The 12,278-nt window shown below is 37.1% G+C and overlaps 2 protein-coding genes across 2 annotated transcripts; both read left to right on the top strand.

Annotated features, from left to right (window-relative positions):
• Positions 1–9,829: 9,829 nt before the first annotated feature.
• Positions 9,830–11,435, top strand: LOC130048544 (EGF-like domain-containing protein comC). The gene is made up of 2 exons (XM_056145406.1): positions 9,830–9,892; positions 10,848–11,435. The coding sequence occupies exons 1-2, from the start codon at positions 9,830–9,832 to the stop codon at positions 11,433–11,435; spliced, it is 651 nt and encodes a 216-aa protein (XP_056001381.1).
• A 330-nt stretch (positions 11,436–11,765) lies between these two features.
• On the top strand, positions 11,766–12,188 carry LOC130048543 (uncharacterized). The gene has a single exon (XM_056145401.1). It carries the CDS (start codon positions 11,766–11,768, stop codon positions 12,186–12,188), a length of 423 nt encoding a protein of 140 aa, XP_056001376.1.
• Positions 12,189–12,278: the final 90 nt, after the last annotated feature.

Genomic DNA, 12,278 nt, shown 5'->3' with positions numbered 1-12,278 from the left:
GTGTTACAATATTCCAATTTCTAGTATCATATCATACATGTACAATTGATTTATGATGACTTTTATGTTTTATTGTCTAGGCTGAGGTATGCGCTCAGTCATTTGTATGATGTTCTCCTCCAGTTCATAGCGACGGTTCCCTTTGGTTGTCGTATACATGAGAATTTCGGGTCGAATTAGATTGTGCCGAGAACATGAAAGGGTGTTACACTACATTACTGTTCTGTTGGAACGGACTCTTATACAGTGGGTTTTTTAGGCCTATTTTGGGTCCGAATTTCGGCCCTCTCCCCTCCTAAAAGTTGCCAATTTTTTCCCAATTTAGCTTACATTTTTCCCAATAATAGAATTATGAAAGGAAAACGTATTTGAAAAAAGTAAACATTCGATGTGAATTATATGTACATAAGACTTAACAAAGAGTCATGGAATGATGATTTGGATAGAATAATTGAAAATTTTAGAAGGTTGAAGAAAATTAGATGTGTAAAATAAAGATAATATAATGTTTGATGTGATTTTATAACTTATTTACGATAAAATTGATTTTTCCCAATTTGACTGAAATGTTGACAATTTTTCCCAATTCGAAAGCCACAGGACCCTTGTTAAAAATGTAGAAAAATCACTGATTATAGGTCTCGTGTAAGTTTGTAGCGGAAAACAGGCTTTAAATAGTCCTTTTGTAGACGTCCTCGTAGTCATGGCCCTAGAAATCTAAAAAGGTAGAAGGGACTGGTTTAGCGAAAGAGACTTGATTGAAATAATTTTCGGTTTCCCTTCTTGATAAATGATTGGGCAATTTTTTTAACTTGCAGGTCAGTTTCTAAAGATGAACGAAGTAGTGACAGTACAAATTCTACCTAGGTCGATGATTTTAAGACAGTACAGTAACATACAATACGGTTTACATGTGCATAGTCCAGACGTTTGTTGTTGGTAATAGTGAAATATGTAGACCGTGATTCTCACCTCTAAATGCCTCGAGCGTTAGCGAAGGCCAATCACTACCTCTGTTTGATGCACTGTAGGTGGTAAATATTATGTTGTATTTGTCAATACATGCACCTTGCCTCTTGGACTTATTGATACACGCCGTGATAGTTATATGTATCAATCCACAAACTAGAGCTCAACATTGTCAGTGAGGTTGCTAAAACTTTGATAAGAGCTAACTACAATATTTATAGACAGCAATACTCTTCACGACGGTCTCACCGGTTACGCGAAGGTTTATGAAAGCTGAGTAAATTCTGAACATATTCGCCGAGGTCTCGTCCAGAATCTTTGCTTTGCCCTCTTCCTCTATTTGTAACGGAACAATAATCATTTGACTCTCATGCAAGCGGATCCGACTTGAATTAGACTGATGTCACAATAGAGTTAAAGCTGTGCTCGGACATTTATAGCGCATGATCTGTTTGTAGATAATGTTGTACATCTCATACAAAAAAAATTCACTCGTGTGGAGACGTCATCGGCTTTTGTGAAGAGTCACAATGTTGAAAACCGAGGTCCATGGTCGCTGCAGGCGTTGGCACAAAAGAAAAACCCTTGTTACTACGGTCCCGAGCACTGTGGATAGGTCAAATTTTTGTGGCTTCACCTGCGGCTGAGTATGCGCGAAAAATTTTCAACGGGGTATAAAACGTAATCAAAAAACAAATCTTAGGATTGACTTTTATGGCTAAGTAAAATCCTGGGTACTCTCTACAGAATCTCTAAGAAATTATCAAAATTTGTATAAAATTCTGGTGTAACATGAATACATGTATATTATTGCCTCCATGGAAACCACAGAACCCTTTAACGTGTATATATTTATAATTATCATTGAAGACTATACTTTTTGACATCATAGATAGCTAGCCGCTTCTTTAATAAAAATGGAATCCAAAAGGGACAAGATATGATTATAATTTACCGATTATAAAGTCTCCCAAACAAGGTACTGGCTGTATAAAAGTGGTGTTTTCTGAGTACTACTGCCTCCCCCCCCCCCCCCCCCCCCCCCCCCCCCCCCTTTGACAAAAGCCATGCCAATTTTAACTTCATTTGACAAATCTAGATCACGAAGAATTTGATTTTGAAATTTTTCAAAAAAATTCCCTTTTTTTCTCTCGTAAAACTGGTGCCACTTGACCTTGATCCTAGTTTGTAGGTCCCAACATCCCATGATCCATGATCCAATGTCTCTATCAATCCCGGTTCCAAAGTTATTATAGTCAAGGTCACTGGAGTTACTAGTTTGTAGGTCACTACATTTCTGAATATTCCATGTCTATCAGTCCCAGTTCTAAAGTTAAACCAGATTTATGTTCAAGGTAAGAAGTCAAGGTCACTCGAGTCACTTGACCATGATACCAATTTGCAGATCCCATCATCCTTTTATTATTTCCGAGGATCCTATCTCTTTATCAGTCCTAGTTCTTAAGAAATATTAAGTTATGATCAAAGGTAAAGATCACTGGAGTCACTTGACCTTGATACTAGTTTGTAAATCTTATCATCCTCTTACCATTTTTAAAGGTCCCGTGTCTATCAATTTCAGTTCTAAAGTTATATGGGTTTGTCTGCTCAAGGTCAAAGTCACTGGAGTTATTTGACCTTGATACTACTTTGAATATCTCATCACCCTTTCATCATTTCTGAAGACCCCATGTCTCTATTAGACCTGGTTCTTTAGCAATACCAATTTTATGTTCAGAGGTTAAGGTCACTGGAGTCACTTGACTTTGATAGTAGTTTGTAAGCTCTATCATTCTGTTGCCATTTCTGAAGATCCCATGTTGCTATCAGTCCCGGTTTTAAAGTTATACCAGTTTTATGTTCATGGTCAGAGGTCAAGGTCACTTGACCTTGATACTAGTTTGTAGGCCCTGTCATTCTCTTTTTAATAATTTCCGAAGACCCTAGAACTCTGTGTACCTTAACCCCCTTCAATCTGAAAACAAAACATTTCTGCACATCTAGATACATTGGCTTATCATATTCTTGAATACTTTTATCAACTGGTTACAGAGAATGATGTCGGTCAGTTTTAGGCGCGAGAAAGAAGCGGAAGAAGAAGGCTCAAGAAGGAGAAGAAGCGGAAGAATAATAAGAACCGAGCAAAAACAGTAAGTCTTCAAACTTCTTTTGGGAGACTTAAATATTAATGTGATCAGTCATCCAAAATTTACTTTGTTAAACACTACTGATTCTATTCTGAAGTTAATACATGTGTATTAAAAAGATATTGTTCCACACTGACAATATCTACGTAGTCTTTGATGATCAGGTTTTCCAACAGTCTGTTGGAATTCACATGGGCACGAAATGCGCTCCTTTATTAACTTACCTGCTTTTTTCATGTTTCTTATGAGGCAGAATTTATTCAAAAACTTCTACATGAGAAAAGAAAATATATTCTTGTGGCTTTTAATTTGACATTTAGATACAATGACGTTTTATCTTAAAAGAAAGAAAGAAACCCACGTCCATTCACACGTCGATTCGATATATCCCACAGTCTTTCATGTCTGCTTCATGTTTGAATATTTTATTGAACATAGACGTTAGCGGCAATCTAACAACTCCACTTGATGACAAACAGGTTGACTTCAGGTTCTCCATCATGAACTCCCATACTTATGTATTAATGTATTCTATTATCACGTGCATATTGTGTTTATGTCTCTCAGCTGTTTGGATATGCGAGAACTTTCTGCGTATGATCAATTATTAAATCGAGACAGGCTATTGACAAATACGTTAATGTTATAGGGGTTTCAACATTCTCATATAAAGTAAGCAGTTTGCTAATTTTATGATCGTTATGATAATCCAATTTGCAAATAAAACCTGTCATTACGAATGCTGTCTGACGTGTTTCATACCAATTGTTAGGTAATTTTTAACATACTGATTTTGACTACGGATTACTCCGTTTACCTGACATAGGGCTCACGGTGGGTGTAATCGGTTGACAGGGTATGCTTATTCCTCCTAAGCACCTGATCCCACCTATGGTGTGTCCAGGGGTCTGTGTTTGCCCAACTCTCAAATTTGTGTTCTTTATAGAATTTATGAGATTAATCAATACTCGTTATCTTCACTGACATTGAAATGTTACGGAAACGTATATACATGTTTATGTTTACTCCATCGCTTCTCAGATGACTTTGAATGGTTCAAGTAAAATTACGTAGTTAAATATTCAAAAGTTCTCTTGCAGGGAAACCAGAAGGTGCCAGGATATAGAATTAATATATCAATTTAACTGGCGGTAGCTATACTTAATTTATCAGACGACCGCCAGTTGTTCAACTGCGCGCGCTCTCTCTTCCAAAATCAAAGGGGTGCAACTACCGTAACCCCCTTTCCAATAATTAGAAATATGTAAGTGATAGACAATTAAGAGCATTGTCGTTTGTCGATCGTGCTGTTAATTTATAAAGGTATATGAATGTTCATGATATCAAATGTCGACAGATAGATTCGTGAACAAGAAAATATTAATGTGTTCTTAATATACCGGCACGTACAACTAGAGGGCTGCCCCCTCTACTTTTTGAACAACGTTCATTTTCCGTTTTGTAGCTCACATGAGCTGAAAGCTCAAGTGTGCTTTTCTGATCATATTTTGTCTGTCAGTCCGTGTGTCAGTAAACTTCTCACATTTTCATCTTCTTCAGAACCACTCTAACTTGGTACTAATCATCCTTGCATGGGTGAAGGGGATTCAAGTTTGTTCAAGTGAAGGGCCAAAGGGGAGATAATCTTCTCAAGAACCACTTGGCCAGAAAAGTGGAAATTTACATGATGGGACCGGTTCAAGTTTGTTAAAATCATGGCCCCCGGGGATAGGGTGGGATCACAATAGAGAATCAAAGTTTTACATGCGAATATATAAGAGAAATATTTAAAAATCTTCTCCAAAAACCATTTGATCAGAAAAGTGGACATTTACATGAAAGCTTTCTGATATAGAGTAGATCCAAGTTTGTGCAAACTCTGTGTAATCCCTTTTTTGTATATAGATTTCTTATGGCAAGGTCTTTCATATCATACCTTGTGATCTTGGTCTTATCCAGAACATCAAGATCATGTAAGTGTTGATGCCTCTCTGTGTTATGTGAATTCATTTTCAGTTTTGTTGCGATCCTTATATGGGGTCAAAATTTTTCATGGGAATAAAGATTGATAAAAAAAAAAAAAATCTTTTAAAAATCACAACAGCTGAACAACGACAGGTCCAAGATTACTCAGGTGAGTGATGATGGCCATGGGCCTTTGGTTTTTTTTGGGTTTTTTTTTTGTTTTTGTTTTTTTTTTAATCCACTTGCAAAATGAGATATATTGGTGGATTTGCACGCACCCCACTCTTTTGGTGGTAGTAATGAATGGTAACAATGTAGCATTGAATGTACTTTTAAATTGTATGACAAATGGAACCCCTACCCCCTCCCTCCCCTCCAATTTGGGAATATGAAGTTTAGGCAAGAGACGTTTTAAGGTTTCTTTTCATCTTGGAAGACAACTTTTGTTCCCCCGGCTATCTCAACACTTTGAAAAACGACGCTACGTGTCTGCGTATGCTAAACTCCTTTAAAAAAAAAATTAAGTGGCGGTCGCCATTTATATCAAGTGGTGACCACCAGTTCATTTATATGGCGGCCGCCGCCAAATAATAAGTGGCCACCGCCAGTCAAATTAAGTGGCGGTCGCAAGTTAGTTTATATGGCTGCCGCCCGATGATAAATGGCGGCCGCCATGCAGTGAATTAATATTAATTCTATAACCTGGCACCTACCGGCTTCCGCACTCTTTAGTGCCAGTTTATACGTGCTCTTTGCATCTCCGCCGTCTTCTATAATATGGGCGAAAAAATACCAAGCAGTCGTTTGATATTTAAGAATAAGACAGTACTAGGGTAGTGTTGTACCTAGATAATGATTTAAGTGTTTGCTTCAAGTAAGTCTTATAAGTTTTGATGAGTTTTGAAAAAATTGGTTGTTTGTTAAACCTAATATTACATGAAACTAAAAATCCTTTTTCTATTTCAGTTCCTTCCATGCGTTTTGATGATGCTGTTAGTTGTCAGAGAGTCGTTAGTTGTCAGTCATCAGTCGCTTTCCTGATGTCACATCTATAGAATTGGTAAATCATTTTCATGACCCCGGAACTGACAACATTTTCAATATCATGACCAGGTTTTCATCTATGGAAATAGCTGCTCGACAGTCATGAAACTCATTAAGTTCACATTTGAATTAAACTTTAGGATACAATGCATCCACGGTACGTGAAAATATCAGGTCACTGCATTGTATGAAAAAAGGGGGAGGGATGTTATCACACGTATTTATTCCTTTTAAAATTACTTTATTTGCTCAAAAAATCCAGTTGTAGTAGAAAGCAATCTAAAAAAACAAAAAAAATTAAAAACCCCTGCTGGACTCGAACACACGATTTATAATTCATCAGTCAATGTCCTAACCTACTGAGCCACTCAGCAAGTCGATGATTTTTTAAAAGAATTGGCAAATATTGCTGATATTTATATTTTCAGCCATGTTTTAAAAAGAAGTCAGCCATTATGACGATGTAGAGTACCTCTTTAATGTGCATATGGTCTCTATGTGGAACGAATCCGAAAGAGTCATGCGTTCTCCTTGGCGAAAATCAACGACCTACAGGTTGGCGTTGGCCTTATTTAGGACATATTTACTCAAATATGGAATTCAAATGGTTTACTGACAAGAGTTGCACAAAAATAGTATACTCTGGTACATGTAGTATGAACATCGTATGCAATCGTTGAATATGTTTCACGAGACGTCCAGTTAGTTCCAAGGTCAGAACAATTCTGCAGCTTTTGTGAGTAAAATACAGATCATCAGGACTGGGCTCTATGAATTTATCAATTATACGTTTCGTCCTTTCACGATCGACAGATTTGCAAATCTAATCATCCGGTAAATTTTCAGATACAATTTTAAAGAAATTGAACCCAGAATTGTTTTACACAATACTGGCGGGATGAAAACGATTGGCTAACCAATTTATTTTTAAGCTGCGTTCTCATCACACTAAGCTCTGGCCTTCATCAGTGTTTTTACAAGACTGTTTGATTCGGGCTTGATACACAAGACGTTTGTTTATAAAGAAGTGTGTGAAATTATTGCACATGGTTGAAACAAAACGCTGTTTGGTTTTTTTTGCAATTTATTTTGATTCTGCAATTTGGTAATTTGTTTGGACGCAAGAGATGTACAATAAGGGTTAATACAGACGATTGCGGTCCCGATGCATCTTGTTTTATGCCTCGTTCACACGGATGAAATGTGTAGAAGCTGTATTGCAAAATACTACATTAACAGAATGATAAACTAGTGTATTGCGGATGATGAAAATCCCGTTACACTAGTGTTTAATTTCGATATTTGTAAAATAAGTATGTTGCGGTATTAATAGAAAAAATTATCAATTAGCACACATATCAATGTATCAACATCATAAAATTGCAATTTTCCTTAAAATCAAAATTTCACAAAAACTGAAATGATATATAATAGTGTTCATAAGAATTTCATGAAACTGTTTCTTTAAAAAATGTACGAAATGTGTGCGAAAATTAAAAGAAATATATCGCATAATGGACTTGCTAAATATTTTAACAAAAACGGAGTAATTGCCCTTGGATTCATTATTTTAAAGCATAATTGATTATTCATATCTAACTTAGACTTTTGAAATATTTTATGGTTAACAAGATTTTTTACAATAACTATTGAAAAGGAGTCCAACAAAATTTATGTTCCTGTGATGCATACATTTTGCTAAATTGTTGACTTTGTGAAATCTTATGACGTCATAGGGCGGATTAGAAAATACGGCAAGGAAGTACATGCAGGTATGCGTTTTACTTAAACACATTCTGCACTGTAGACGCTTTAAACCTGCAGTTCCCCTTCTACCAGCCTCAGCTGTCCACGTATCTTTATTCATCATCCACTTGGCAAGGGACCACAAACCACACATCTACACATGCTGTCTTTAGGCAGCAAGGATTCCTGTGACTGTTATCGATATAACTTACAAGGAAATATTCTTTTTTAAAAAGAACCAATCTCGCCAAAACATTTGAAGCTCTTCATGCAGAAGTTTGGGAAAGACGATGATTTATATAATTTATAAATCTAAGACTTTTATTCATGAAAGGTGAAGATAATGACCAGTAATCACCAGAGGTGGGATCAGGTGTTTTGGAGGAGTAAGCATCCCCTGTTGACCGTTACACCCGCCGTGAGCCCAATATCTTGATCAGGTAAACGGAGTTATCCATAGTAAAAATCAGTATGCTAAGAACGGCCTAACAATCGGTATGAAACACGTCAGACAGCATTTGACTCAATGAAAGGTTGTATTGGCAAACTAGATCGTCATAACGACTATAGAATTTACGAAATGCTGACTTCAAACGAGACTTTTGAAACCCCTGTAACATCAACTTATTTGTCAGTAGCATGTCTCGATTTAAAAACTGATCATACGTAGTACATGCATATATACTCTTACATGTACTTATCGAATCAGTTGAAAGATATAAACACCATATGCAGGTGATAATGGAATATTGCTAAATAGATATGGAAGTTAACGATGGAGAAGCTGAAGTCATCCCGTTTGTCATAAAGCTGAGTTGTTAGTTTGCCGTTAACATCTATTTTCAATAAAATACTTAAGTACGAAGCAGATGGTTAAAGAGATGTCTCTTTAGCTATACATGTATTTATTCACGCTTACGAGATATTCCTTTTCGTTAAAAAGATATTTCTCAAGTAAAGAGATATATCTATGAATAGAGAGTAAAATGACTTGTTATGCTCTTTACACTTGAGAGATGCATCTCATCGTTATAGAGATATGTATTTAAGTGAAAGATATCTCTGTTATAATAAATAGTAAAACGGCTTGCCATAGGAATACGTGATTTAAGGGCATCGTAACCGCCTGAATGTTTTGAACATGTTTGAAGTTATCTGGATGGCTCTGGTTTTGTGATCCACCATATTTTTCATAAGTCCCCCTGACAGATTATATTTCATGAAAAGTGACCACTGATATCGCCATCTAGCGATAGACATGATTTTGAACTTAACTTCAGGTTTTCGTCAGTCAGAGTTTATAGTTACTTACTAGTGCGTACGCGATCTAGGGCATCTTCATTTGGTACTATTGTAACACGAATTGCATTTGAACATGCAGAGTTGCAACTAAATATACGTCATGTCTATTAATGACCTCTACTAATGTAACCTTTCCTTCCTTGAGCCCAGCTGAGGGTTAGTTTGGTAGCAAAATTGCGTTCTTATAAAGATGGTGCGCATGCGTCAGTTGTGATTGTCTGGAGTATCATACAGGATAACTCCATTTACCTGATCAGGATATGGGGCTCACGGCGGGTGTGACCGGTCGACAGGGGATACTTACTCCTCCTAGGCACCTGATCCCACCTCTGGTGTTCGTTATCTTCACCTTTCATACAAGGGAGTAAGAAAGAAATATTTACCCTACCAGCTTGGGTACCAAATGAAGATGCTTTATGCAAGCGAAAAGACTGATATTACATCAAAACTGAGAAAATATGAACTTTTCCCGGTCTCTTTGCCAGAACATCAGCACACACCATGTCTGTTTCCCAGGTTATATGGTGGGTCACAAACCTCGGACTTTGGAAGATGTCTGTGTGGAACCTAAATTTTTTCCAAAGCCATACAATTTTATTTAATTTTGATTGCTCGTGAGTACATCGTGGCATTATTCATCATGTTCATTTATACGAATGTTAGATGATTGCGCGACGATCCGACCCCAGAACGTCAATCGCATGAATAATATCAAACTGGTGATTTAAGACATTACTTGGATTTCGATATCACCCAGATCTTTTACGATAGTCTGTGCGTGTAGCTGAGCAATAACTGGATTACGCTCGTCTGTGCGTGTAGCTGAGCAATAACTGGATTACGCTCTATATTAGATCATTATAATACGTAATCAGAAGCAACCTTTGAATTTCTGACAACAATACCAAACTGATCATGAAATTTTGCAACCCTATTTATATCTCTTGCCAGCTAAGATCCGGTGTTAATCGGGATATTCATGAGTGCGTCGAGAATGTCTTTGTAATTAGTCTAATTCTAGGTGACTCGTAAAACAAATTTTCGGAGTCTAGGTAAAATCCAAAAGAAGCATAGGATCATTTGCCGTGGTGAATGGGGTCTCTAATCGTACTGAACGAGTGGTGCCCTATCCATACCAGACCTGCAACACTATCGTAAACAGACCATTCGGGATGTTTTTCCCCGAATCATACCAACATATTCATCCCGATCTTGGATTGGCGGCTTTAAAAATCCCACAGTGTATTGATACTTCAGTGTATCTAAATGGGTTTTGAGGATAAATTGTACTTACCAAGGTACCAAACACCTAGTATATCATTGCAATGTAGAGAAGTACGGTATTGAATTTCGAGTTACAAATTAATTGAATTGATGCTGTCCTGAATAATAAAATTTATATCCGATCATATTTCTTCATAATACATAAAGAGTTCAATCAAATAAGTTCAATACTACCATGTCAGAGTGGTAAAGTCTGTATGTATAGTCAGAGAAAGTTGATGGATCACATCTGTAAGGTGTCGTGATGTTATCAAAGGGAATAGCAAAGGCTCAAATTAAATAGAAACCAATAGTGCAAGCTGGATTCATGTTCTAAATGTAAGCATAAACTAACGATGCTGTCAAAGATACGAGGATGATCTTGGTTGAACCGAATGTCTTAAGCTGTAGCAAACAGAACAAAGGCGCTACGTGTTACATGGTAAAGAATCAGGGTGTGAAATAGGACATCAAGATGTAAGATGTGAAAATGGAACAAGGCATCAAGATGTAGAATGTGAAACAGGGCATCAAGATGTAGGATGTGAAACAGGACATCAAGATGTAGGATGTGAAACAGGGCATCAAGTTGTAGGATGTGAAAGTAGAACAGAACATCAAGATGTAGAATGTGAAACAGGACATCAAGATGTAGAATGTGAAACAGGGCATCAAGATATTGAATGTGAAACAGGACATCAAGATGTAGAATGTGAAACAGGGCATCAAAGTGTAGAATGTGAAACAGGACATCAAGATGTAGAATGTGAAACAGGACATCAAGATGTAGAATGTGAAACAGGGCATCAAGATATTGAATGTGAAACAGGACATCAAGATGTAGAATGTGAAACAGGGCATCAAAGTGTAGAATGTGAAACAGGGCATCAAAGTGTAGAATGTGAAACAGGACATCAAGATGTAGAATGTGAAACAGGACATCAAGATGTAGAATGTGAAACAGGGCATCAAGATGTGAAACAGGGCATCAAGATGTAGAATGTGAAACAGGGCATCAAGATGTAGAATGTCAAACAGGACATCAAGATGTGAAATAGGGCATCAAGATGTAGAATGTGAAAGTAGAACAGGGCATCAAGATGTAGAATGTGAAACAAGATATCAAGATGTAGAATGTGAAACAGAGCATCAAGATGTATGATGTGGAACAGGGCATCAAGATGTAGGATGTGAAAGTAGAACAGGACATCAAGATGTAGAATGTGAAACAAGATATCAAGATGTAGAATGTGAAACAGAGCATCAAGATGTAGGATGTGAAACAGGGCATCAAAGTGTAGGATGTGAAACAGGGCATCGAGATGTAGAATGCGAAACAGGCATCAAGACGTAGAATGTGAAACAGGACATCAAGATATTGAATGTGAAACAGGACATCAAGATGTAGAATGTGAAACAGGACACCAAGATGTAGGATGTGAAACAGGGCATCAAGATATTGAATGTGAAACAGGACATCAAGATGTAGGATGTGAAACAGGGCATCAAGATGTAGGATGTGAAACAGGGCATCAAGATGTAGGATGTGAAACAGGACATCAAGATGTAGAATGTGAAACAGGGCATCAAGATATTGAATGTGAAACAGGACATCAAGATGTAGAATGTGAAACAGGGCATCAAAGTGTAGAATGTGAAACAGGACATCAAGATGTAGAATGTGAAACAGGACATCAAGATGTAGAATGTGAAACAGGGCATCAAGATGTGAAACAGGGCATCAAGATGTAGAATGTGAAACAGGGCATCAAGATGTGAAACAGGGCATCAAGATGTAGAATGTCAAACAGGACATCAAGATGTGAAACAGGGCATCAAGAT

This window comes from Ostrea edulis, chromosome 1, assembly GCF_947568905.1.
Source record: "Ostrea edulis chromosome 1, xbOstEdul1.1, whole genome shotgun sequence".
Taxonomy (NCBI): Eukaryota; Metazoa; Mollusca; class Bivalvia; order Ostreida; family Ostreidae; genus Ostrea; species Ostrea edulis.
Note: the sequence above shows the minus strand (reverse complement) of the source record. Positions and strands in the feature narration are given on the sequence as shown.